The following is a 23,068-nucleotide window of genomic DNA, read 5'->3' on the forward strand; positions in this document are numbered from 1 at the left end:
CAGTTAAATACTGTAGTAATAATAATGTGTTAGGTTTTGGACTAGGGGCTAATCAAGCCACCCCCACTTTCAACAACCCCTTTCTTGCATACATCCAAAGGAAATGGCAAACCCCCTCCTGTGAGCCTGCTTGTGAATCTCTAACTCTCTAAGGACTCTCCAGGTGTCAGATCTCAAGAGAATAGCAGACATTATTCTCAGTTTATGGGCTCAGGCAGACAGATTCTTGGACACCTGAGGGCTATCAGTTTATAATGGGCACAACTCTCCTAGATGGACCCCTATTCTCTGCTCCCCCGACATTTGAGTCCATACTGCTCTGGACTGCAGGCCTGTGCTGTGGACTACTCACCAAGGACATGGCATAAAACCTCTCCCTTCCTCTGAGCCTGTAAGAAGGGACCACACTATGGTGCTGAACTCTCTTCAGTGCCCCTACCATGCTGTCTGTGGTATTAATGTCTCCTAATAAGTATCTTACCCAAAAGGTCAATCCATCTCAGTATCCTCCTTGAACCCCAAACTTGAAACTCTTCAGTATCACCAAGATAGTAGTTTGGATTAGAATTTTGATAAGAGATTGGCTGGATTCCATGCTTTGAGGATACAGCTAATAGGAATTGCTGTGTTTATATCACTCGTTAATGTAAACTGAGAGTTAGAGCAAAGATAAGACTAATTCTAAAGCAAGATTTTAAAATTATAGATTTTTGCAATTACTATTCTTTCATTTAAAATATTACACTAAGACACATATTGAAAGTTGTATCTCTATACCAGCCAGGGAAAATTGAAAATTTAAAAATAATACTACTTCAGGGCAGGAGGGATGGCTCAGTGGTTAAGAGCACTGACTGCTCTGGCAGAGGACCCAGGTTCAGTTCCCAGCACCCACATGGCAGCGAACAACCACCAGTTCCAGCAGATCCAGTGCCCTCTTCTGACCTCCCCAGGGATTGCACAACACAAGTGCATTTACACACATGCAGGCAATACACTCATATACACTAAAAATAAAAATAATAAAATATTAAAAAATAAAAATAATGCTACTTAGAGCAGAACCAAAAAATTCATAAATAAGACATATCTGACAAAAGATATACAACTAGTGAACAACAGAAAACTACAATGTATTTTTAAAAGATACTTTAGAAGACTACCCCCAAAATGGAGAGTCTAAGTACAGGAAGACTCCGTACATAGGTTCAGCTGTCAATCTCCCACAGACTGACCCTCAGAGTCAATGTACTCCAAATTGAAACTCTCAAGATGATTTTTTGTAGGCCATCCTGGGCTGATAGCAATTTACATGGAAATGTGAAGGACCTAGAATAAATAGAACAACTTTGAGGAGCAAAGTCAGAGGGCTAACATTAGCCTAAGTTCCATGGTAGAGCGATAGTAATCATGGTAACAATATTGGCATAAAGATAGATGGTGGGACATCAAGGGGAGTCTGGAAATAGACCACACCAGCCTTGGGATAGGGAAATCTGGCGACGAAAGGAGAAATGCTGCTGCAACCACCAGATACCCATATTTCAGAAGGAAGGAGATGGGGGAGAGAAACAATACCCCCACAAGTTTTGATCCATTCCTTGTGATCATATACTAATAATAGACAACTAGTAACACAACAGTCTAGAACGTTAGATAACAGTCTATAATGTTAGATAACAGTCTATAAACTGTCTACAAACTTGTAATAGATAGCTAGAATAGATAATAGTATTATAAAATCTAAAATTGGGAAATTTCTACAAGAAACAAAGGCGAGTCTTGTGGACCGGATTAAACAAGCATTTGTCACATTCAATACCCAGAGCACAATTTCTAAGAGAAAAACATAATTGGTTCTTTATCAAATTTAAAACTTGTATTCTTGAGTGGGGCGTGGTGGTGTATGCTTTTAATGTCAGCCCTCGAGAGTCAGAGGCAGGCAGCTCTTTGTGAGTTTGAGGCCAGCCTGGTCCACATAGTGAGTTTCAGGCCAGATGGAGCTACAGGGAGACCCTGTCTCAAAAAGACCAAAAAAAATTTTTTTTCTCTTCTTTAAAAGACATTACAAAGACACTGAAAAGACAAAGACAGTCTACTGGTTTTCAAGTTGCATGTCCACGGGTCACCACTATCTGATAGAAATGGACAGGCAGAATATATAATTCTCAGAACATAACATGAAAACAAGGGTCCCAGAGTGTTCGGAGATAAAAGTATGGCAAAATGGGTACGTGAAAAAGTGATAGTCTCCAGGGAAAAGCAAATTGGGGCCATGTATTCATTCTACAAAGGCTCACATTTAAAAGACCAACTGTATCAAGAGCTGATCAGAACATAGAGGTGCTAGAACTGTTTTCACTATAGAATGACTTTGGAAAATAGTTTGTCCATTCCTTAAAAGTTCAAACATATTTCTGTTTTCAATATTTACTCATCAGATTGTAAAACAGGCCCACACAAAGATTTCTTCTAAGCATTTGCATGCACTACATTAATTTTCTATTGCAATATAATGAACTGTCACAAATGTGGGAACTCAAACCAGAGGCAGTGTATATCTTGCTGTTTCCTCAGATAAGTGCTCTGGGCATGGCATGATGTGGGGCTCAGGCTTGCACAGAGTTGAAGTCAGAATGTTGGCCAAGTTGTGTTCCTGTCTGGAGCACAAGCCTTTTGCAAGCTCACATGGTTGCTGACAGAATTTTTCAAGGTGGTAGACCAAGGTCTCTATTTTCTTGTTGACTATGCATCATTAAAGTAGAATCAACTCATACGTCCATCAATGGATGCGTGGATAAATTCTGGTACATTGAAATACAGCTCAGCAATTCAAAACTTGTCCATCTCTAGAACTATACCAAATTTCTCTTGTCTCTAAGCTATTGGTTGTGGCATTTTGTTATAGCAATCCAAAGATACTACAATACAATGGTGAAACATTGTGGTGGTATATTAGTCAAGGTTCTCCAAAGAAACAGAACCGGTAGAATGAATATATATGTATACAGATTTATCAGCTTAGCTCACAGGATAGAATCCGAGCAGTCCAACAATGACTGCACCACACTGGAGAGGCTGAGAATTCATAGTTGCTCAGTGCATGAGGCTGGATGTCTCAGTAGTGATGAAGGTCTGACAGATTCCAAAAGATCAGCTAGTCTTCAGTCTACAGCAGCAAGATGAGCTCACCAGCGAGAGTGAAGGCAAGCAGCAAGAAGCCTGGTGTTCTCCTCTGCCTTGGCCTTTTATACTGGCTGCCATCAGATCAAGAAGATCTCTTTCATTTCAGTTAATCCCAGATCCAGTCAAGTTGACACCCAGGATTAGCCATCACAGGTGGGGAGGGTAAGGGCTGACACATGAAGGGCACTGTGATCTGGACATTGTCAGCAAGGAAAAGTATAATGTCATTTAGTGTTTTAAAAAGCTTCATGATAGAAGGTGATGAAACATCAGGGAAGGGCATAGGTTTACCACATCTAAAGGAGACTACTGCAAGTCCTGGTGATTACCTAGACAAAGGTGATGTGAGGAAGTGAACCTCCAGCTTTTATCTTAAGATTGTCCCATTAACTGAAGGAAGGAACCAGAGGCAGGAGGAGGTCTAGTCAGAGTGGGAAGAAAAGGGTAAAATGAGTTTCCATTGAGGCGCCTTGTATTACAGATGTGAGCACGTTGTGTTTCAGATGAGGGTGGTACCCTGAAGTCAAGATGCCTTTTAAAGAAATAAAAAAACATCGGAAAATAAGAACCTGGGTGGGTAGTAATCCTTTGACAGTGGCAAGATTGTACATGAAAAATATGTAGAGAAGGGCTCGGGAATGGATCCCAAAAGAATATTCTTCTGAGGGTCAGTAGAAGGGAGATCTCTATAGGAGACTCAGTAGTAGTATCTGGAGACAGAAGGAAGGTGCTAAACTACTCTTTCACACTGACTAATAAGTCTATTCCAAAGACTGTGTTCCTCCCACCTTCCCCTGCCCCCTGACCTCCACTCCAAGGTCTCGCAAATGCAGCAGAAGAAAGCAGGTGTGTCCCCCTTGTCCTGAAAAGAAATCAAGTAGGAAGGATAAAACACCATATATGGCACCTGAGGACAAAACCACGTTTGGTTGACTCTCGTGCTCCTCTTGCGTTTAATTTCTGCATGCTTGTCCTCCTAGCATGCCACCAGAGACACATCTCAGAGGCTGTTTCTGTGGCGATAGCATCACCTATCCTATGTCCTACACTTTTCTCTGAGGTGTGGGGTGGGCCCTTCATAACAGTTCTCACTGGGTGTGAAAGAACCCTTTTAATTGTTTCCAAGTCAGAGGGTGGGTCTTGACTTGGCATTTGTAACAGGAGGAAACCTGGGACAGCTGTCAGAATTTTGTGGAACCGGTTGAAGTTGAGCCGAAGAGCAGGCGGGCAGCAAAGGTGTCAGGCACTACAATCAGTTAAGACCTTATTTTCTGAAGTATCCCAGGCCAACTTGGGGGCATTTAGTGAATCAGGGGAGTGCTACAGCATTAGAAGCCATGTGGTGGAGTGTTTTTCTTTTTCAAGGAAGCTAGAGTCAGCTTCTTTAGAAATAAAGGAGAGTCAGCTACATCCAGAGTCAGGTTTACATGCACGTGTGGATATAAGTCGGTAGACAGGCTCCCATATAAGTTTCTCTGAAGGCATGGCAATAAAGTGTTTTAAAAGGTATAGCAGAGAGGCCCTGTAAGCATTTTTTGTGTTTACACAATGTGGAAATCTTTGGCAATCCTAGCACGGTTTTGGAGTATAAGCAGGAGACAGACTCTGCTTTGCACTGGGTATAAATGTTACCTGAAGGAATAAAGAGAGCAGTGACATCTGCCCGATAAAGCGGGCTGAGGGAGTGTGCTGAGGGAAGAGGAACAGCTGGCTGTGGGTAGAGGTGTCACAGCGGTTCCAAGCTGAGCCAGTACAAGCTCAGTAAAAAGAGAACAAAAATAATTGCAAGAATGTAATGAGATGGTTGGTCAAAGTCAAAGAGAAAAGAGAATAGCGGGTGGTGAGTCTCCTCTCTTGAATACAAGAGACAAAAACACCAGGCAGGTGTGGGTAAACTCATAGGTCCCTTTGCTTGGACTACATACAACCTCTGAAACTTCTAGTCCTTTCTTCCTCCTCCAGTCTTTTTCCAATGGTTGCTAGTAAGAACTTAACTCCCATAGCCTACCCACTGTGGGAGTAGGTGTTCCAGCATTGACCGAAGGCAGCAGTGAGCACCCTAATTTGACTAACTTAATTCCAAACAGGATTAGAGCTTGAAAACTCCAAAGCAACATACTCGCTGACTTATAATTGTATTTTTGTGCTTACAGAAAGAAATTGAGGTCAATTGGGAAACAAAACAAAACAGAACAGAACCCAAGCTTTGAAAGCCATTCAAAGTTGTTTCATGCAGTTGTGTGTTTTTAAAATCTGGGCGGTTAGTCCTGATTGTCTAGAGAATCTATGTCAAGAGCATTGGTCCATGCAACCAGGTTGTCCACTTCATTTTCCCAAGATTCATCGGAGCCGATGGTTTCTGGTGAGTGTTCATTCTTCCACTCTTGCATTGCTTCACAAATCCCTGCGTCAGTTTCTATTTCAGACTCAAAAGAAGCGTCCACTGTAGTAGGAGATACAAAAAACAGAAATTTAATGGATTTAGTAGGAAAAACGAGCGGTGTTCTCCTATGGGTAGCCCAATACTGACAATTACCTGAGAGATGACATATAAGCTTCATTGTTTCTTTTCATTGTTTACGTGTATATGTGTATGGCTGTGTGATCTATGCTATGTGAGTGCAGGTGCTCAAGAAGTCAAGATGAAGGTGTCAGATCGCCTGGAACTGCAGTTAGGAGACATGGATACTGGGAACCGAACATGGGTCCTCTGGAAGAGCAGTAAGAGCTCTTAACCACGGAGCTACTTCTCCAGCCTTTTCTTTCTTTCTTCCTTTCTTTCTTCCTTTCTTTCTTTCTTTCTTTCTTTCTTTCTTTCTTTCTTTCTTTCTTTCTTTCTTCCTTCCTTCCTTCCTTTCTTTCTCTTTCTTTCTTTCTTTCTTTTTGACAGAATCTCACTTTGTGGCCCAGGATGGCTTGGAACTCCTTCCTTCTCTTTCTCTTTCTTTCTTTCTTTCTTTCTTTTTTTTAGAGATTTATTTTATTTTTATTTATGTCTCTCTGAGTATCTGTGTGTGCGTGTGTGTTTTTAGATATTTATTTTATTTTTATTTATGTCTCTCTGAGTATCTGTGTGTGCGTGTGTGTGTGCACATGTGTGCCCATGTCCATGGAGACTATAAAAAGATGTCAGTCCCCTGACACTGGAGTTACAAGTGATTGTGAGCTGCCTATTGTGGGTCCTGGGAACAAGACTCCAGTCTGCAAGAGCAGTAAACACCAACTCTTAGCTGTCTCTCCACCCCCACACCCTTTTAAACCTTCTAAGTTGCACATCTTACAATGACCTTTGTCGTTCTCAATTTTTCTCAACTTTTCCTTCTTTATTAATTCACCAGGTTGACCTATACTTATATGCATTGGCTTACACTTGTGTTTTAGGAAATGCCACTTCAAAAGCACAGTAATAAAGATATGGGTTTGGCTGGTGTGTTACTAAAACAAGTTATTAAGGAATACATTCTAATTGCTTTATATATTTTTTCAGGGTGGATTTCTGGAAAGCCTGCATCTTGTGATTTGCATTTTAATTTCAGTAAAAAACTGATAATTGGTAGGTTCTGCCTATTTGGTGAGAGGTAGTTTCCATGAATTCCAGGTATCTATCTGGGTCATTAGGAAAACAGTCATTACAAGTAGCACAAGTAGGAATTCAGAGTTATTCATATGGAAGAGAATCCAAAGGAGGAAGGTCTGAAGGATACAGTCAGAGAACAGGAAGAGTGCTTCATTTAGCCTGGCTCACGGACATGAGGGGGGAGTCAGAGAACGAAATGCATTCATCCAGCTGCCCAAAGAGGAACAAAGGAGGGTAGTTCACGGAAGTGGGTCTTTGTGGAGATAAACAGAATAGCCATGTCCAAGGAAGCCTGATAAACAGTGTCCCAAGGATAATGGCCTTTTCTTCCCCCCATTTCCAAAATCTCAGGTGAGTTTTTCTCATTGGTGACCTATGACATGCTAACTCTTCTGCAAAAGATACATAATTTCTTTGAATCACACATTCTTTTGGATACCCTAGCAAGCTCACTGTTAGTATGCAATAAAAAATCCTATGTCAGCAGCCTACAGGGGTAGGTGTGAGTTTAGGTTGCACAACTGCAATTTAGTTGGGAATTGACTGTTTCGGGGTGGGGAATGTCTGGCAAACTTGGTGGGAGAGGCTCAGCTCCATGCCTCACATCTTTCTCTGTGGCCAGCAAGCTAGCCTACACATGCTTCTGTGACTGTTGCAGGAATGAGAAGGAGCAGCTGCATCATGCAAACTGGTTCTGAACCCTGGACACTCCTCACACTCTCTATTCTATTGATCAAAGCAAGTCCCAGGGCCAAACTTAAAGTGGAAGGTCAGGGAAGCACGTGATACTCATGGTGGTGGAGCAGGAATGAATATTTCTGAAAGATAATCAAACTTACCACAATGTCTTAGATACAGTCCCTTCCAGCATGGATACAAAGAACAGTCTATTTCATTTTCAGTGAGGACAAGGTACAGTACTGGCGATCAAATTGGTTTCTGGAATTCACTTAACATGTTTTCCCTTCTAACTTAACCTCTCCTTTGCACACTTACTGATTCATCTCCTTTTGATAAAATCGTATGGTTGCTAAAGCATTACAACTCTACTTCATCCTGTCATTCATTCACTCTGACTCACGGGCATTGAATAGCTACAATATGTGGCAAGCACTGTGCTGGGTAGATAGAAAGGTTAGCTGCCTTTTCTCTCAAGGAGCCCACTATATACCAAAGGATAAATGACACAACTTGTGCCCACCCCCCGCCAGGTTCTGCATTCAGTGTTCTCGTCTTTGTGTGAGCCCCTCCCTGTGAATGTGCTTGGGTCCCTGACTCACTTTGAACCAATGAACCAAAGGTGATCTCACCACCATGCTTATATTTCATGACATAGGTGGCGTCTTGCTGGCCAACTTGCTCTGAAGACTCTCTTTAATGGCATGTTTAGGAAAGTCAACATGGCAAAGAGCTGTGGTCAGCCTCTAGGGCTGAAAGTTGGCCCCAGTATATATCCAGGAAGAAGTAGGGATCTCGATCCAAAAGACAGAGGAAAAAGCATTCTGCCAGCAACCTTACTGAGCTTGAAGTTAGAGCCTTCCCCACTCCAGCCTCCAGTGAGAATATAGATCAGCTGACACTTGGATCACAAGCCTTATGAGACCCTAAGCAGAGGATCAAGTTAAAATGTGCCAGAATTCCAGGCGCATAGGAACTGTGAGACAGTGTGTGCTGTTGTAATTTGTTACATAGCAATAGAAAACAGAGCATGTAATGGCTGTGCAGAACTCCTATGAAAACCCCACAGAAAGTTCTCTAGAGAAGCTAAAATTGGTCGAGTATGCCTTAACCAAAATATAGAAAACCAAAAGTGCTCTGGGTTTTGGAATATCTGTCTCTGTATAATGATATATCTTGGCACGGCCCAGGCCTAAACATAAAATTTGTTTCACATATAATTTATATCTTGAAAGCAATTGCATACAACATTTTAAATAATTTTATGCATGGAACAACATATATTGACACTCAAAAAGGTTTGGATTTTGGAATGTTTCTGGTTTCAGGTTTTCTGATTAAGGATGCTCATCCTATACCTGAATTGAATTGGTAAAGATGCCTAGGTACTAGAAAGTAGAGAAAGAAAGAGTGTTTGGAGTCAGGTATGAAGAAATAGCATGCTTTTCAAAAACATTAAAATACACAGAGAATAAATAACTGTGACCACTAGGTAAGAGATGTTAATTTAGACAGATAGATGTGGGAAAATCAAAGGCCTTCCATATCAAAGAATTTTATCTAAAATGAAATGGAAAATAATGAAGGGATTTTAGATCTGGTGAAGACATTAGCACATCTGAGCTGTGGAGACCAGTCTGGCAAAGCATGGACAGACACTACCATACTTGACAGCTTCACCAAATGGCCACATCCACAGGTCGAAAATGGTAGCACTGCTGGGAGACAGAGACTGAAGCAAAGGGTAGACACATCAAGGAAGCAACAGAAGAGGACGGAGGGAATGGCATCCTTCAGGTCCTTACAAGTACCCTGAGTCTACAGGTAGCCAAGAAGCAGGGGAGGTAGGCACTTAGAGGAGGAACTCTGAATGTGCCTGAGAGCGGGAGGAGAGGAGGTGCTGCTGGGGTAGGGGAAAATCAGGACAGTGGGAAGGGTAGAAGCCGTGGGGCTGGTGTGGGATCTGTGGAGAACCACTGAGTGAAAGTTAGTGCTGTGCGTGGCATTTATCTACTGAGGTGTTTGAACCAACATGCATCAAGGGAAACAGCAACTAATGCTTCTTCATGTTTTACAGTTTACAAAGAATTTTTACACACATGGAGTCATTTAGTCACAAGAATCCTATGAACTGGGGCAGTTGTTAGAAAGTAGTGATAACAGAGCCTCTTCTGGGACACAACCAAGCTGAAAATGAAGGAACGGAAGCCCAGAAGTTGGGAGACTTTCCCATAGCACACAGAGCTGGGGTCTAAACCCAAGTCCTTTGACTCTAAATGCTATGCTGTTCCCTCCCCCATACTAGCTGACTTCTGTTATAGGCCACCAGCTCTCTCTTACCTCCCCTGACCTGTCTTCCATCTATCCCAACCACTCACAGGGTTTCATTGAAAAACACAAACCCATAACTTCACTACTCTTTGCCTTTCACCCATATTACCTGTATCTCTGAATCTAGAATGAATGTGAGGAGTCAGTTTTCAAGCATTAAAGTGTTTTAGCTACTTTTTTACATTTTGAAACTGAGCCTTAAATTTTCAAATTGTATATTAATTATTAAAAAGTGCTGTAAGCTTGAAAGTACTAAAAATTCCAATTTAGAAATCATTAATTCCCAGGTAATTGATTTATCGAACTTAGTTTTTTCGAAAGCGTTGAAGCAAGTTTGAAAAAGAACACCAAACTAGGCCTCACATACTCAAACTTACTGGAACTGAACAAAAGCTTAAATTTATTATTAGGAATAATAGCTTAGATCTAAAATAAGCTGAATTCAACTTACTTGGAGATGGGCAGGTAAATGTCCTTTCGCCGAAATGAATGCCTGGATGAGGCAATCTGTTTCCTCTTGTAAACCGACACTTGGCGACCCCGAACCTGCAAAGAGGAAAAACAAGCTATCTAAAGTCTCAGATAAATGGTGAGATGTGTACATTACATTGGAGGAAGGTAAAACAAGCAAGTTGAATGAAACAGAAAGGCAGAGCACAGACTTGGAACAATGGGTTTAGAACAAGGCATCATTCTTGGCGTTGACTGACAGAAAGTGAAATCATTTTAGTACTCCGTGCTTTCCAAAAGAATAGTAGTGAGAAAAACCAAATGTGGTGAAGATTGATATTGTAAACACAGTCGTGTTGTAAGAGTAAAAGCATGTTGCACAACAAGGTTCATTATGAGAAAACCATCACAAACTTGGTGACTTAAAATGGAGTCTCCATTACTTGTGTTTCATAGGTCCAGGATGCCCAGTGGATGCCTGGAATCACAGAGAATGCCAGGCGCTATGTGTACAGCGTTCCTCTGGTACATACATGCATGCATTTAATGCCTCTTCTGTCTTAACTAAGCACCTGTTATTGTTGCTCTGGTGTCTGCAGTGTGAGGTGCAACAACACAGGACAGATTTCTTTTACTGTCTTCACAATTTCACAAATAGAATATTTGATCTTAGCAATTTCAGCCTAATTTTTCTTTCTCAATTAAGTTGAGAATTTTCACTTACAGGAAGCAGCTGATGGTACTTTGGCATGTCAAAATTACCACATCATTGCCTTTGTGCTTTGGGGTCATTGTTAAGGAAAATGGAGTTTCCTGAAATGTTGTCAAGGTGGATCTGATAACCAAGATAGATACTGAGTGGCAGGTAGGCAGGTAGCATTGCAGTGCTGGACGGAATACACACCCTGGGTGCAAAGGTGGGGGTGGGAGTCGGGGTACCAGATTCCACCACCTACTCACAGCAGCATGCATTTAAAGACCTATGAATTATGTCTAGAATTTTTCTACTTAGTATCTTTAGACTGTGGTTGACTTTAGGTAGGTAACTGAACTGTAGATAAAAAGACTACCACGGCAGCAGACAGTACTAGAGGTTGGACATTTAGAATCAGGCTGGCAGCAGGGCCTCTGTCTCCTCTGAAGGTTCTAGGCAGGAATCCTAAAATCCTTTCTTGTCTCTTCCCACCTACTGGCTCCCAGCAACTCTTGGTGATTTTGGCTTAGAGCTGCATCATTCCAACCTTCTCCTGCACGATGTCACAGAGCTGCTTCCCCTGTGTATATCTCTGTCTTTTCTCTCTCCACTGTTTTGTTGTTTTTGTTTCTTTTGAGCAAGGTCTTACTGTGTCATCCGGGCAGGCCTCAAACTTGTTATTCCTGCCTCAGCCTCCTGAGGGCTGGGATTTTACGTGTGTATTCTGAAGAGACCAAAGTCTTGGATATAGAACACACCTCAGTTCAGTATAGCTTAATCTTAATTAATTACAACTGCAGAAATGACTTTTGGAAACAAGATCATAGTCTGTGATTTGGTGAGGGGTGGGTATAAATGGGGGAGAGGGGCTCTAGCTTACACCAAGGAAAAGTTCTAACACACATTCATGACTTCTGGTAAACAAGCTGGTAGAGAGGATGGTGCGTTCATCTCTTTTCCCTCTGTCAGCCTGTCTCCTCCTCTCCTCCTCTCTCTGTCTCTCTCTGTCTCTGTCTCTGTCTCTGTCTCTCTGTCTCTCTCTCTCTCTCTCTCTCTCTCTCTCTCTCTCTCTCTCTCTCTCTCTCTCTCTCTCTCTCTCTCTCTCTCTCTGTCTCTCTCTCTCTGTCTCTCTCTGTCTCTGTCTCTCTGTCTCTGTCTCTCTCTCTCTCTCTCTCTCTCTCTCTCTCTCTCTCTCTCGTCTTTTGCAACCCAGGTTAGCCTTGAACTCTCTGGGTAACTGAGAATGACCTTGACCTCCAGATCCTCTTGCCCATACTTCTCAAGTGCTGGGATTATAGGCGTGTGCTACCACGCCTAGCCATCAACTGTCTCTTTAGTCATGAACAACTGATGCATTTATCTTTTGAAATTATTTAATCTGTGTGTGTGTGTATGTGCACGTGTGTGTGTGTGTGTGTGCACGTGTGGGGGTGGGGTGGGGACATGTATGAGTGTGGGCGTGCACACAGCACAGAGCAAATGTGGAGGTCAGAGGACAGAGGCAATTTTTGGGACATGCTTCTGACCTTCTCAAGGCAGGATGTCTCTTGCTTCTGCTGCTGTCCTGCCTACTCCAGGCTAGCTAGTCTGTGAACTTTTGAGCAATTCTTTCTCTGCCTCCTATCTCATTACAGGTGTGCTGAGGTTACAGACATGTGCCACCGCACCAGGCTTTTTACGTGGGTTCCAGGGATGGAACGGTGGTGGTCAGGCTTGTACACTCACTGCTTTTATTGTTAGCCTCCATTTCCCCTTTATATAATGGATGAGCCAGGTGTGGGGGTGCATACCTGTAGATCCAGCACCGACCGGGGAAGCAAGGGCAGGAGAAACCACAGTACAAGCCCAGACGGAACTAGTGAGTTCCAGGACATCCTGTGCTACATAAGATCAGTTCTCCGAACAAACCACCCATCAAACAATCCATAAATTAGAAACAGAAGAGTGTTTAGTGTTACTAAGGAAATGCAAATTAAATTACTATGAAGTAAAACGCCATTATTATTCAGTTAAAAAGTAAAACAAAAGCCCTTTAATGCTCATTCATTTTAAAATCTTACATAATTTTGATGGCACTGTAAACTGCAGCAAGTTCTTGAAAAGTAGATTTATGCACATAACAAGAGTCATGAAATCATTTTGTCCTTCCATTAACAACCTAACTTTTGGTAGCATGTTTTAATGGAGTTTCTTGCCTTCTTCTCATTCCTCTCTTCTACTAAAATAAGATTTAATATGCCATCCCTCCTCTCACCTCAAGGAGTGGGAGGGAATAAAGTAAGGAGAAAAAGAGGGCGGAAGAGAGTGAGAGGAAGAGGATGGAAGGGAGAGAGCAAATGGGGGAGCTGTTCAGACTGTGGGAGCAGAGTCAAGGGGGAAGTTTTCTTAGAATCAGTCAGAAGAGCCACAAGACATTTTTGATTCAGAAAAACTCTTCCCCAAGAGCTGAGAGAGGGCAGTAATCTCAAACTATGGTGTTGATAAGAGGGGCCACCAAATCCTGTGACATAACCACAAATCCACACCGAACTTTTGGAGCTATATTCTGAGAGAAATTGGCAAAATCGATTTTCTCCATAAGAGGAACAAAAAAGAAAAAAATTAGTGAATTCATTAAAAGAAGTTTAAGCAACTGGATATATTTATTCTCAAAAGGTGAACATGGAACAGAGGACACGGTGGCATCCCTCTTCTGAGACAGAAAGGGCAAAATGCCACACACCAGGAAAGGCCACAATCCTGTTCTGCTGCCTTTGAATTGCACCTTCTCCCCATCTGTAGCCGTCTTCCCGGGGTCCTCAGTTTCTTTCCTGGTGCCTGGCCATGGCTTTGACAGGCCAAGGTTTGAACTTCAGCTATTAGGAAATGTGTAACCTTAGAGAACTGTAGCTTTACTTTTTAACCTTGTCTGCATATCTTTATAGAGAGGATATGAGTTCTAATTTTCTGACAGTTTTGCAGACAAATGGAAAGAACTAGAAATGGTTGAACTAGCAAGTGTCAGAAGTAAACTAGACGGGAGGAGGATTAGAATCACGTGAACGATTCTTGAAGTACCAAGTTCCCTTTCTCTAAAAGCATCCAAGCACTCACCTGGAAGAAATATAATTGTTTATCATGATCTTTTTGTTTCTTTCTTTTTGTGGTACCAGAGATCAAACCCTCTACCTCAAAAATGCTAAGCAAGTGTTCTACCACTTGGTTGTTTGAGACAGAATCTCACGTAGCCCAGGCTGGCCTTGAACTCTCTAAGAAGCTGATGCTGGCCTCGAATTCCTGATCTTTCTGCCTCCATCTCCTGAGTACTGGTATTGCAGGTGTGCACCACCATGCCTGGTACAACCCATTTTTAAAAAGGGATTTTTCCTCCTTGTTTCTGTTTTTTCCTTCATCTCTTTTTTTCTTTCTGGTGCTAACTTCCTTTAAACACAAGATGGCGCTTGAGGTCTAATCTTTGGGGAATAAAAAGGCTGGAATGCCTTTAAAACGCATTAAATGCACAATTATGTAAACCTATGAGAGCACTGTTTAAACCTGATCACTCTGAATAGGACAGCACACACACATTAATGCATCAAATGAATGTGCTCAGCATGGGTGATTTTCATGCAACTGGAGAAAAATGGAATCAACTACACTAAGAGAAAGATTATCTACATTTTATGAGTTAAAGTGCACACACCAGTCAAAATCAGACACTAAAGCAACTTGAAAACAATATGTACTAACTCTTTGGCTTAAAATACAGGACAAATAAGTCCAAAGTAAGCTTTATAAATGTAAGAAAACTTCATATTGATATTTGATGCAGCACAAATATTAATCTTTTTATGTAGGAGAAAGTGAAATTGTTTGATTCTAATTTGATGCTGATGCCCACACAAAAATCACTTTTCAATAAAAGGTAGACTTTGTTTGCGCTTGCATTTTTACTTACCTGAAAAATTTTAATCTTTCAGTTAGGTATGAGTTAGTAGGCCAGTAGGAAATACTTGCTTTAATTTTCAAATAAGGTTTGTGCTCATTGGCACAGTTTTGTTGATCTCCGTGCCTCAGTTTTTCTTCTTGGTAAAATTAAGGAAAATTCATTTACAGAATATTCTAGAAGAAAGTGTCAGGGGTGGTAACCCAGCTGAAAATGCAGGCAAGCGGCTTTGGTTTGATGCTATGTGCCTGGGCAGGCTGAGTGATGGGATGTAGGGTTGTTAGCTGTAGCTTTTCAGGAAGCTGACGGGCATCTTTGTGTGTTCACTTACAGCCTGCCTATCAACTCCAGCAGAACATTAGGAATGGAGGGAAATGACTGGCACATGGATGTTACCATCCTCTTCCCTCCATACCTCTCAACTTCTGTTACTGTGACAAAATTCCTGAGATATTCAATTTATTAGGAAGAAAGATTTGTTGTGTCTCATGGTTCCAGTCCATGGTCACTTGGTCCCATCACTTTGAGCTTTGGCCAGGCGGGATGTCATGGTGACACAAAGCTGCTTACTTCATGGTGACAAAAAAGCAAACAGAGGAAGGAGCAAAGATCTCAATGTTTCTCTCAAAAGCATACCCCAATGACCTGCTACTAGACCCTACCCTCTAAAGAGTCTACCAGCTCCCAATAGCATCATAGACTAAGCCTTCAAGCACATTCTTTTGAGGGAAATTTAAGGTTCAGACTATAAAAATCTAACCCCTGGGCATAGGAACAATATTCTTTAATTTTTATTTGTTATTATTATTTTTTATGTGTATGAGTGTTTTGCCTGCATGTATGTGAGTGCACCCCTTGAGTGTAATGCCCATGGAAACCAGAAGAGGGTATCTAATGCCCTGGGACTGGAGTTACCAACAGTTGTTAGCTGCCATGTGGATGCTGGGAACTAAGCTCAGGTCCTCTACAAGAGCAGTTACTGCTCTTAACTGCTGGGCTATCTCTCCGGTGCCAGGAGTAATGTTCTTTTAATAGACAATATTGAACACAAAACTCCACTAGAATTAACAGCTCTAGATAACCTGCTGACTGCCAGAGCTTCGACTACTGATGCAGATCTTTCTGTTGCTGCATGTTAATTATTGGCTGAAAAGTACAACAGTTTTCCTTGTGCAGAAGATAGAACATGCTAAAAAATAACCTTCATTGGTTTCTGATTTTACAATTTTACTATTTCTATGGAGAAAATAAATACAAACTGCAGATTAGATTTTACGTTTATATTCTTTCCATATCTTAGGAAAGCATTTATGAATATTCAAATGGATGTCATTTTAAAAAGGTCTGAGAAATGAGCACCACACTGAATGACTTATTGGTGAATATTTGCCAGCTGGTTGTGATAACAATGGGTTTCTAGTCATTGTAATCAAAATGCATGCAAGACTCAAGAATTTGTATAAAATATTTATGACAGTAATATTTTCAGTTTGGAATCTCTGCTTATGACCATACCCTAGAACTCCCCAAATAGAACCACAGCTCTCTATGACAATGGACCTTAATAGAAGTCCACAGCATAAATTCCATCTTTTTTGAAAATCAATTTGCATTTAATTCTAATAGTAAATGGTGATGCAAGATATGCTTGCATTTTTCAAAGAATGTTAACTGAGTAGCCGCTGTTTGCCATGCACCATGCTAAGTGTAGAGAATGCAGAGCATTCCAATGTCCCTGCTCTGAGCGTGCCACATGAACAGAGGAATCTGTGTAGCACGGGTGCTGACATAGACAGGAGCAGCAGGAGAGGTCATGAGGAACTAGGACCTCTGAACATATCAGAGACGGAGATGTTTGAGCTGGATCTTCCTGGCACCCTGCTGTGGCGGGAGGAGAGAGATGGGCATGGAGCAGGCGAAGGAAAAACCATGGCTACAAAGAGTCAGGAAGATAAATGTGGTCAGCTAGGTGTTGTTTTCTCACTTGAGAAACAGTTACATTTTTAACATCTTTCTGTCAGAGACCATTTTCATTCTGTGAAACGTTGGGGGCATTAACTTTCATATCCCCCACGCCTCAGGAACTGATGTTTCTTGATGTGTCAAGCCCTATGGCTTTGGATATATGATATTATTAAGACTCAATGCAAAACAGCTTAGGAGGAAGGTAGTGTTAAGTCCAGGCGACATAGTCTGAGAAGGTAAGACTCTCACCAAGATTCTGACTCCTCTCCCTGCTGCTTCCACAGATAGATTTTCCATCCATGAATGGAACAAGGGCCAGAGCAGCATCAGCATGAGGAAGAGGAAGTCTCAGGGGCATGTCTGTGCACCAGAGAGCATCCAAAGCAGCTTCATATATTGACCTGTTGAATCCTCACAACCTCTCTGGAAGGTAGGCACTTATGACCGCCATTTAACAGATGAAACTGAGGCACAAAAGAGTCAAATAAGTTGCTCAAAGTCCCCGAGGTGCTAACCAGACAGGCCAGCTTTCAGATTCAGGTGACCCAGCTCCAGGGCCCTGGCACTTAAACATGCCACAGGCCACGTTCTGACGAAGACAAAGTCCTAACTCAGGGCACCAGCAAAGACTGCAGGGAGAGATACTCCAGGTAGAAGACCCTGTGAGAAAGAGATCTTAGACACCCGAATAAGAATGAGAAAAATAATTCAGTATGGATTAAGAGTCAGGTATTGCTTGATGAGGGCAGAGGGCTGGAGGGAGCGACTGGAGAAGGATAAGACAGGTAGGAGAGAAAAAGAGTCTCTTTCCTCAACACTGTGCAAATAACAGATCCTCCATTTGCCTTTTGTTTTCTTTCTGATGGATGAACAAATTAATTTTTGCAATGCTGAGGACCTAACCTGTGGTCTTCCGTGTGTTAAACAAGCACTCAACCATGGAGCCACAGCTCCAACCCCATGTCTCTTTTTTTTAAATGGGAAATGTCAGTGTAAGGAAGGCATTTTCAAGCATTTAGTAAAAACACAGATATGCCAAGCGTGATGGCACATACTTGTAATCTTAGCACTTACGAGGCTGAGGCAAGAGGACAGCAAGTTTTGAGTCTAGCCTGGACTACAAGGTTAGTTTAAAGCTAATCTGGGCTATATAACAAGACCTTGTCTCAAGAAAACAAAGGGCCGGGTATTTAGCTTAGTAGCTGAGGGCTTGTCTAGCATGTGCAAGGTCCTGCCCTGGCTTCTATCCCCAATAGCACAGCGAGCCACTCCCCCACCAACCCATGATGGTTAATTTCATTTGTCAACTTGACTGAATTTAGAATCATTAAGAAGACATAGTTCTGGCCCTGTCCTGTTTCTAGAGAGGTTTGACTGCGAAAGAAGAGTCACCGAAAATGTTCGCCCCTTGGGTTGGGGTCTTGGGCTGAATTAAAAGGGGGAAAGGAGAAAGTGAGCTGAGCCCCAGCGCTCATCTCTGCTTCCTGACTTTGGAACAATTGTGGCCAACCTCCTTACTTTGCTCCACTCTGTCTTCCCTCCCATGATGGTCTCGACTCTCAAACTGAGCCCAAACAACCCCTTCCTTCCTTTACGTTCTTTTGTTGGGTATTTGTTCACAGCAATAAGAAAAGTAACTAAGACAAATCCACAACAAAAAAACAAAAACAAAACAAAGGGGACTGGAGGGAAGACTCCGTGGTTCATGCTTGTTGCTGTTTCAGAAGAGCTGGGTTCGGTTACTGGCACCCATGTTAGGCAGCTCACAATTGCCTGTAACTGTAGCTCCAGGGGATCTGACACCCTTTTCTGGCCTCTGCTGGTACCCACACATACATGTATACACACACAGACACACACAGGGACACATAAATAATAAATCTCTTTTAAAAAGCATAGTGCTGCATAAAGGTGCTATATGGCATACATACAAAATTACTCACTTGAAAATATTTTCTACTTGAGCCTCTGAATTGACTAGCTTACCATATGTCATGTATTTTGATGAACATTAGGAATTTTTGATAATTATCTGAAGTTGAATTTCACTATTCTTTTGGTTTCTGCCATGCTTCTGTTTATTTGCATATTCCAATATTTATACTATAAAATTACATAAATGTAGCAGTTTTTAGAAACTTTATTTGAAATGGTTGCTTTTTTATCTGTTTTGACTAATCAGTTCCACAATTTACAAGAAGCAAGTATCATTTGATCCGAATATATTCTCCTCAGCCACCAGATGGCATAAGGTGTGAGATTTTATTCCGACAGGATCACTGTGCCCATGACATGATAACTTGACCTGTAATCTCAAAATAAGTATTTCAAGACATGTTCTAGCACTCAAGCAGCTTCCAATTATTTTAACCACACCTATAAGTCCGTAAATTAGTTGAAATTGACAAAGTCCTATTTTTTCTAAATCTTTGGGTTCTGAGGGACACTGGCATTACATAACGAACCAATGATCAAACAAATAAAACAAGCAATTCTGTTAAAGTAAATAAAAAGAAAGCTATATCAAAGCAATATTAACCTTATATTTTGAGTAACTTTTTCAACTCTAAAAGAAACTTGAAGCATGCCTTCAAGAAAAAAAAAATGCTTGTACCTCTTCAAATTCTGCTTAATACAAATTTTTCTCCACCCATACTTTATCATGAAAGCAGGAAAGTTTTTCTTCACTTTGATGAAAAGTTGTTACAAAAGTTTGGGGAAAAGGGGCTGGAGAGATGGCTCAGCGGTTAAGAACACTGGTTGTTCTTGCAGAAGACCCAGGTTCGAATCCCAGCACCTACATGGCAGCTAACAACTGGTCATAACTCCAGTTCCAGGGCATTCAACAGCCCCTTCTGAGCTCCGTGGGCATGGGCATTGCACAACATGGGTGCACTTCCCTACATGCAGGCAATACACGCATACACATAAAAATAAAAATAAAATATTAAAAAAAGTTTGGGGAAAAAAGATAGGAAAGTCTATTAGGCTTCTAGTCAAAGTCAGCACATGGTTCATTGTTTCAGGGTCGCCTGTTCACATCGGAAGGAGATGGCACATGTGAAATGCAGAAATGCAAGGTGATAATGAGTGCAAAAGAGGGTCTTCCCCTCTTGGCCTCAAGGTGGCACGCTCACTGAGCACCATGAATGGAAGCACAAGAGTTCACATGCTTTCTCTCCTATGTGGAATCCAGTGCATGTGTGCATGCGCGCGTGCACACACACACAAACATACACACACACAAACATACACACACACAAACATACACACATGTATACTCACACTCACATGCATACACTTACACACACGTACACACACACTCAAACACACACATTTATACACACACGTACACACACTCAAACACACACACATACACTCATACACACATACACTCACTAACACACACACATACACATACACATATACTCATGCACACAATGTGAAAATAGAAGGGGGCTATTTGGGCAGAGGAAGGGGACCTAGCAGGAGAGGGGGGACAGGGGAGAGAAACAGGAGCTAACATGGTCTAAGTGTATGTTATAATTGAATGAAAAAGTCATCATAAAACTTACCACTTTATACAGTGAATACACCCCAACAGTTTTTTTGTGTGTATAGGTGTGATGTGTGTGCCTATGTACATGCATGTTTGCATGTGTGTGTACATATGTGTGTAGGCTAGGGGTTGACACAGGGTGTCTTCTCTGATTTTCTCTACTGAGACACGGTCTATTGTTGAACCTGGAGATCACCAATTTGGCTAAAATAGAAAGTATACATTTAGTTCTGGTTCCTGACTTTGGAACAATTGTGACCAACCTCCTTACTTGGCTGCCACTCCGTCTTTCCTCCCATGATGGTCTGTACTCTCAAACTGTGAGCCCAAACAACCCCTTCCTTCCTTAAGTTTTTTTGTTGGGCATTTGTTCACAGCAATGAGAAAAGTAACTAACACTCATTCCCAACAAAGAAACAAAAACAAAACACGGGGGGCTAGAGAGATGGCTTGCTGGGACCCCTGTCTCTGTCTTCTGAGCACAGGTATTATGGTGTCTGCCACGTTCACCTGGCATTTACATGGTGTTGGGGGTCTCAACCCTGGTCCTCAAACCTGTGCAGCAAGCACTTTATCCCCAACCCTCCCAATAAACTCTTTAGAGGCACACAAGAACATGGGGGGGTGGTGGAGAGGGGCACAGATCTCAATACCATCAAGTTATCTGTATCAAAATTGCAAAAATTCAATTTAAAAAAAGATGAAATATAAAAAATGGAAAAGCACACAAGAATAAAGAGACTGCATCTATTTGGTTCCTGAATAAGCAATCTGTGGAAAACAAAGTTGAAGCTATGAAAAAGCACAAAAGCTAACTGGTGATGCATAAAGTTAGGAGCAGACTGCGGGATCTCTTCACCGGAGCTCAAGTCTTGTCTTCATGTATGGCAGCTAATAAATAGCAAGAATTTCCTACCTGGGTTCCCATGAAAGGAAATTAGACTGTCTTAGTATTCTCATGCTTAGAGAAACACACATTGTTAATCCCCAGAGTTTCTTCTAACGGCTCAGTAGATATAGAAAGCAGAGCCATGGTCAATCAAGGTCAAAGCCATAATACATCAAAGCACTTGAAATCTCTTACTTCAACTTCCATTGTCGGGGATGTTGCAGATTGCATCTCTTCCATTTATAGTACTGTCCCATGAAATTTGGATCTTTAAGCACTGCAATTAAATTATTAGAAAAAGAAACTGGTCACACATTCTTCAGTAATAGTTCAAAGTTGAAAATCATTCACTGCTCGTTATATTGGTATGTGGCAATCCCAACACTACATAGTTCATATTACAATGTTCAGAAACTTTCCAAATGTATTCTTTTCATTGAAATAAGTAGATTGTGACTTGGAAATTGTTTTCGTTAAAATGACATTAGTTTAAATATCATTTAAGCAATCAAATAAAATTGATGAGAAACCATTGTTTTGGATTGAGCTCCCTTCCCTAGACCCCAATAACCAGTCCGAGACAGAATTGCTCATGATACGTTCAGGGTAAGTGCCACACAAACAAACTGAAACCTCGAGCAAGCCAGAGTATCCCCAAACAAACCAGGTGACTCACAGCAACCAACTAGAGGTGCTCAGTTGTGCTGGACCCTGTGTTGAAGTCCCAAGTTCCTTCTGCTGTAACACTTGTAAGAAAACCAGCCTTGTGTTTCCTTGGTCCTGTTCTAGCTGACTTGGACAAGCCACATTTACCTATTCCTTAGGTAACATGTTACCTAATAAAGTAGTAAGATAACTCATCTGAAAACCACAGGTGTTATAACTTAACAAATTTCTAATTTAGCACTTCAAGTGAAAAATTAGGTCTTGGGATTGTAACAGCACTACCATTCCTGCTCTGAAAACTGTTACTTTGCTTTGTTTTCAGAGCTGGAGATAAACCCAGGGCTTGTGCACACCAGGCAGACTCAGCTATATACCAAGTGACACTTCAGACCTCCATCTTCCACAAAGCAAGAAGCTCAAACAGATGATCCTCCCAACCCCGAAGGATTCCTTTGCCTATGAAAGGGAATGAACCCGTGTTGTTGGGACACTGTCCACTCCCATGGCTGGTGGTAAGGACCCAGCATCCTGCCTTGATCTGAGGTTACCTCTAGCCCAGTTCTGCGTTCTGGAGTCATGCTCAGCAAGTTCATCTCTCTCCCTGGGAGTGAGCCTCTAAGATTAGAAGATAGCTCTCAAAGAGGCCTCAGTTCCTTCAACGTTTTTTAGAACCTGGTTTTCTAGAGACAACCATCTTCACTATTCTAGTAGGGAACATGTATTGATGTTCCCATTAAAATTTATGTCCAGAGTGGAGAATTCTGCTCAGTGGTAGAGTGTATGTTTGATGATCTCCTGGGGTTCCATCCTCAGCATACGCAAGTCAGGATCTGACTTTAGTTTAAATAGGTCAGATGCACATGGAATTGCTTCCTCCCTGTGCATTGCATGTCCATCAATCCAGCTTCTATCTGCATTAGTATTTTTTGAGATCATATTATATCATGGGCTCATACATATATGGTTAGTTATAAGCTCTACAACCTCATTTAAATTCACATAAAATTTACTGAAAACATGCTATGCTTAAAGCATTGATAATTTCTCCATGAAATACTCTTAACCTTTGCCACATATCCACATATACTGATCGATTGATCTATCATCTATCTATCTATCTATCATCTATCTATCTATCATCTATCATC

General features: G+C 41.6%; 1 protein-coding gene across 1 annotated transcript in view; it reads right to left on the bottom strand.

The window, feature by feature from the left end:
• Positions 1 to 5,311: 5,311 nt before the first annotated feature.
• The window catches only part of Ube2u (ubiquitin conjugating enzyme E2 U), a 64,487-nt gene continuing 46,730 nt past the window's right edge, over positions 5,312 to 23,068 (bottom strand). Inside the window, exons 7-9 of the mRNA XM_017797624.1 lie at positions 21,450 to 21,531; positions 10,224 to 10,318; positions 5,312 to 5,629 (exon numbers count right to left, since the gene is read on the bottom strand). Of these exons, the coding sequence (XP_017653113.1) occupies positions 5,448 to 5,629; positions 10,224 to 10,318; positions 21,450 to 21,531 (359 nt within the window). The 3' untranslated portion in view covers positions 5,312 to 5,447. The remainder of the gene's footprint in view (positions 5,630 to 10,223; positions 10,319 to 21,449; positions 21,532 to 23,068) is intronic.

This window comes from Nannospalax galili, unplaced genomic scaffold, assembly GCF_000622305.1.
Source record: "Nannospalax galili isolate Female #2095 unplaced genomic scaffold, S.galili_v1.0 scaffold553, whole genome shotgun sequence".
Classification (NCBI taxonomy): Eukaryota; Metazoa; Chordata; class Mammalia; order Rodentia; family Spalacidae; genus Nannospalax; species Nannospalax galili.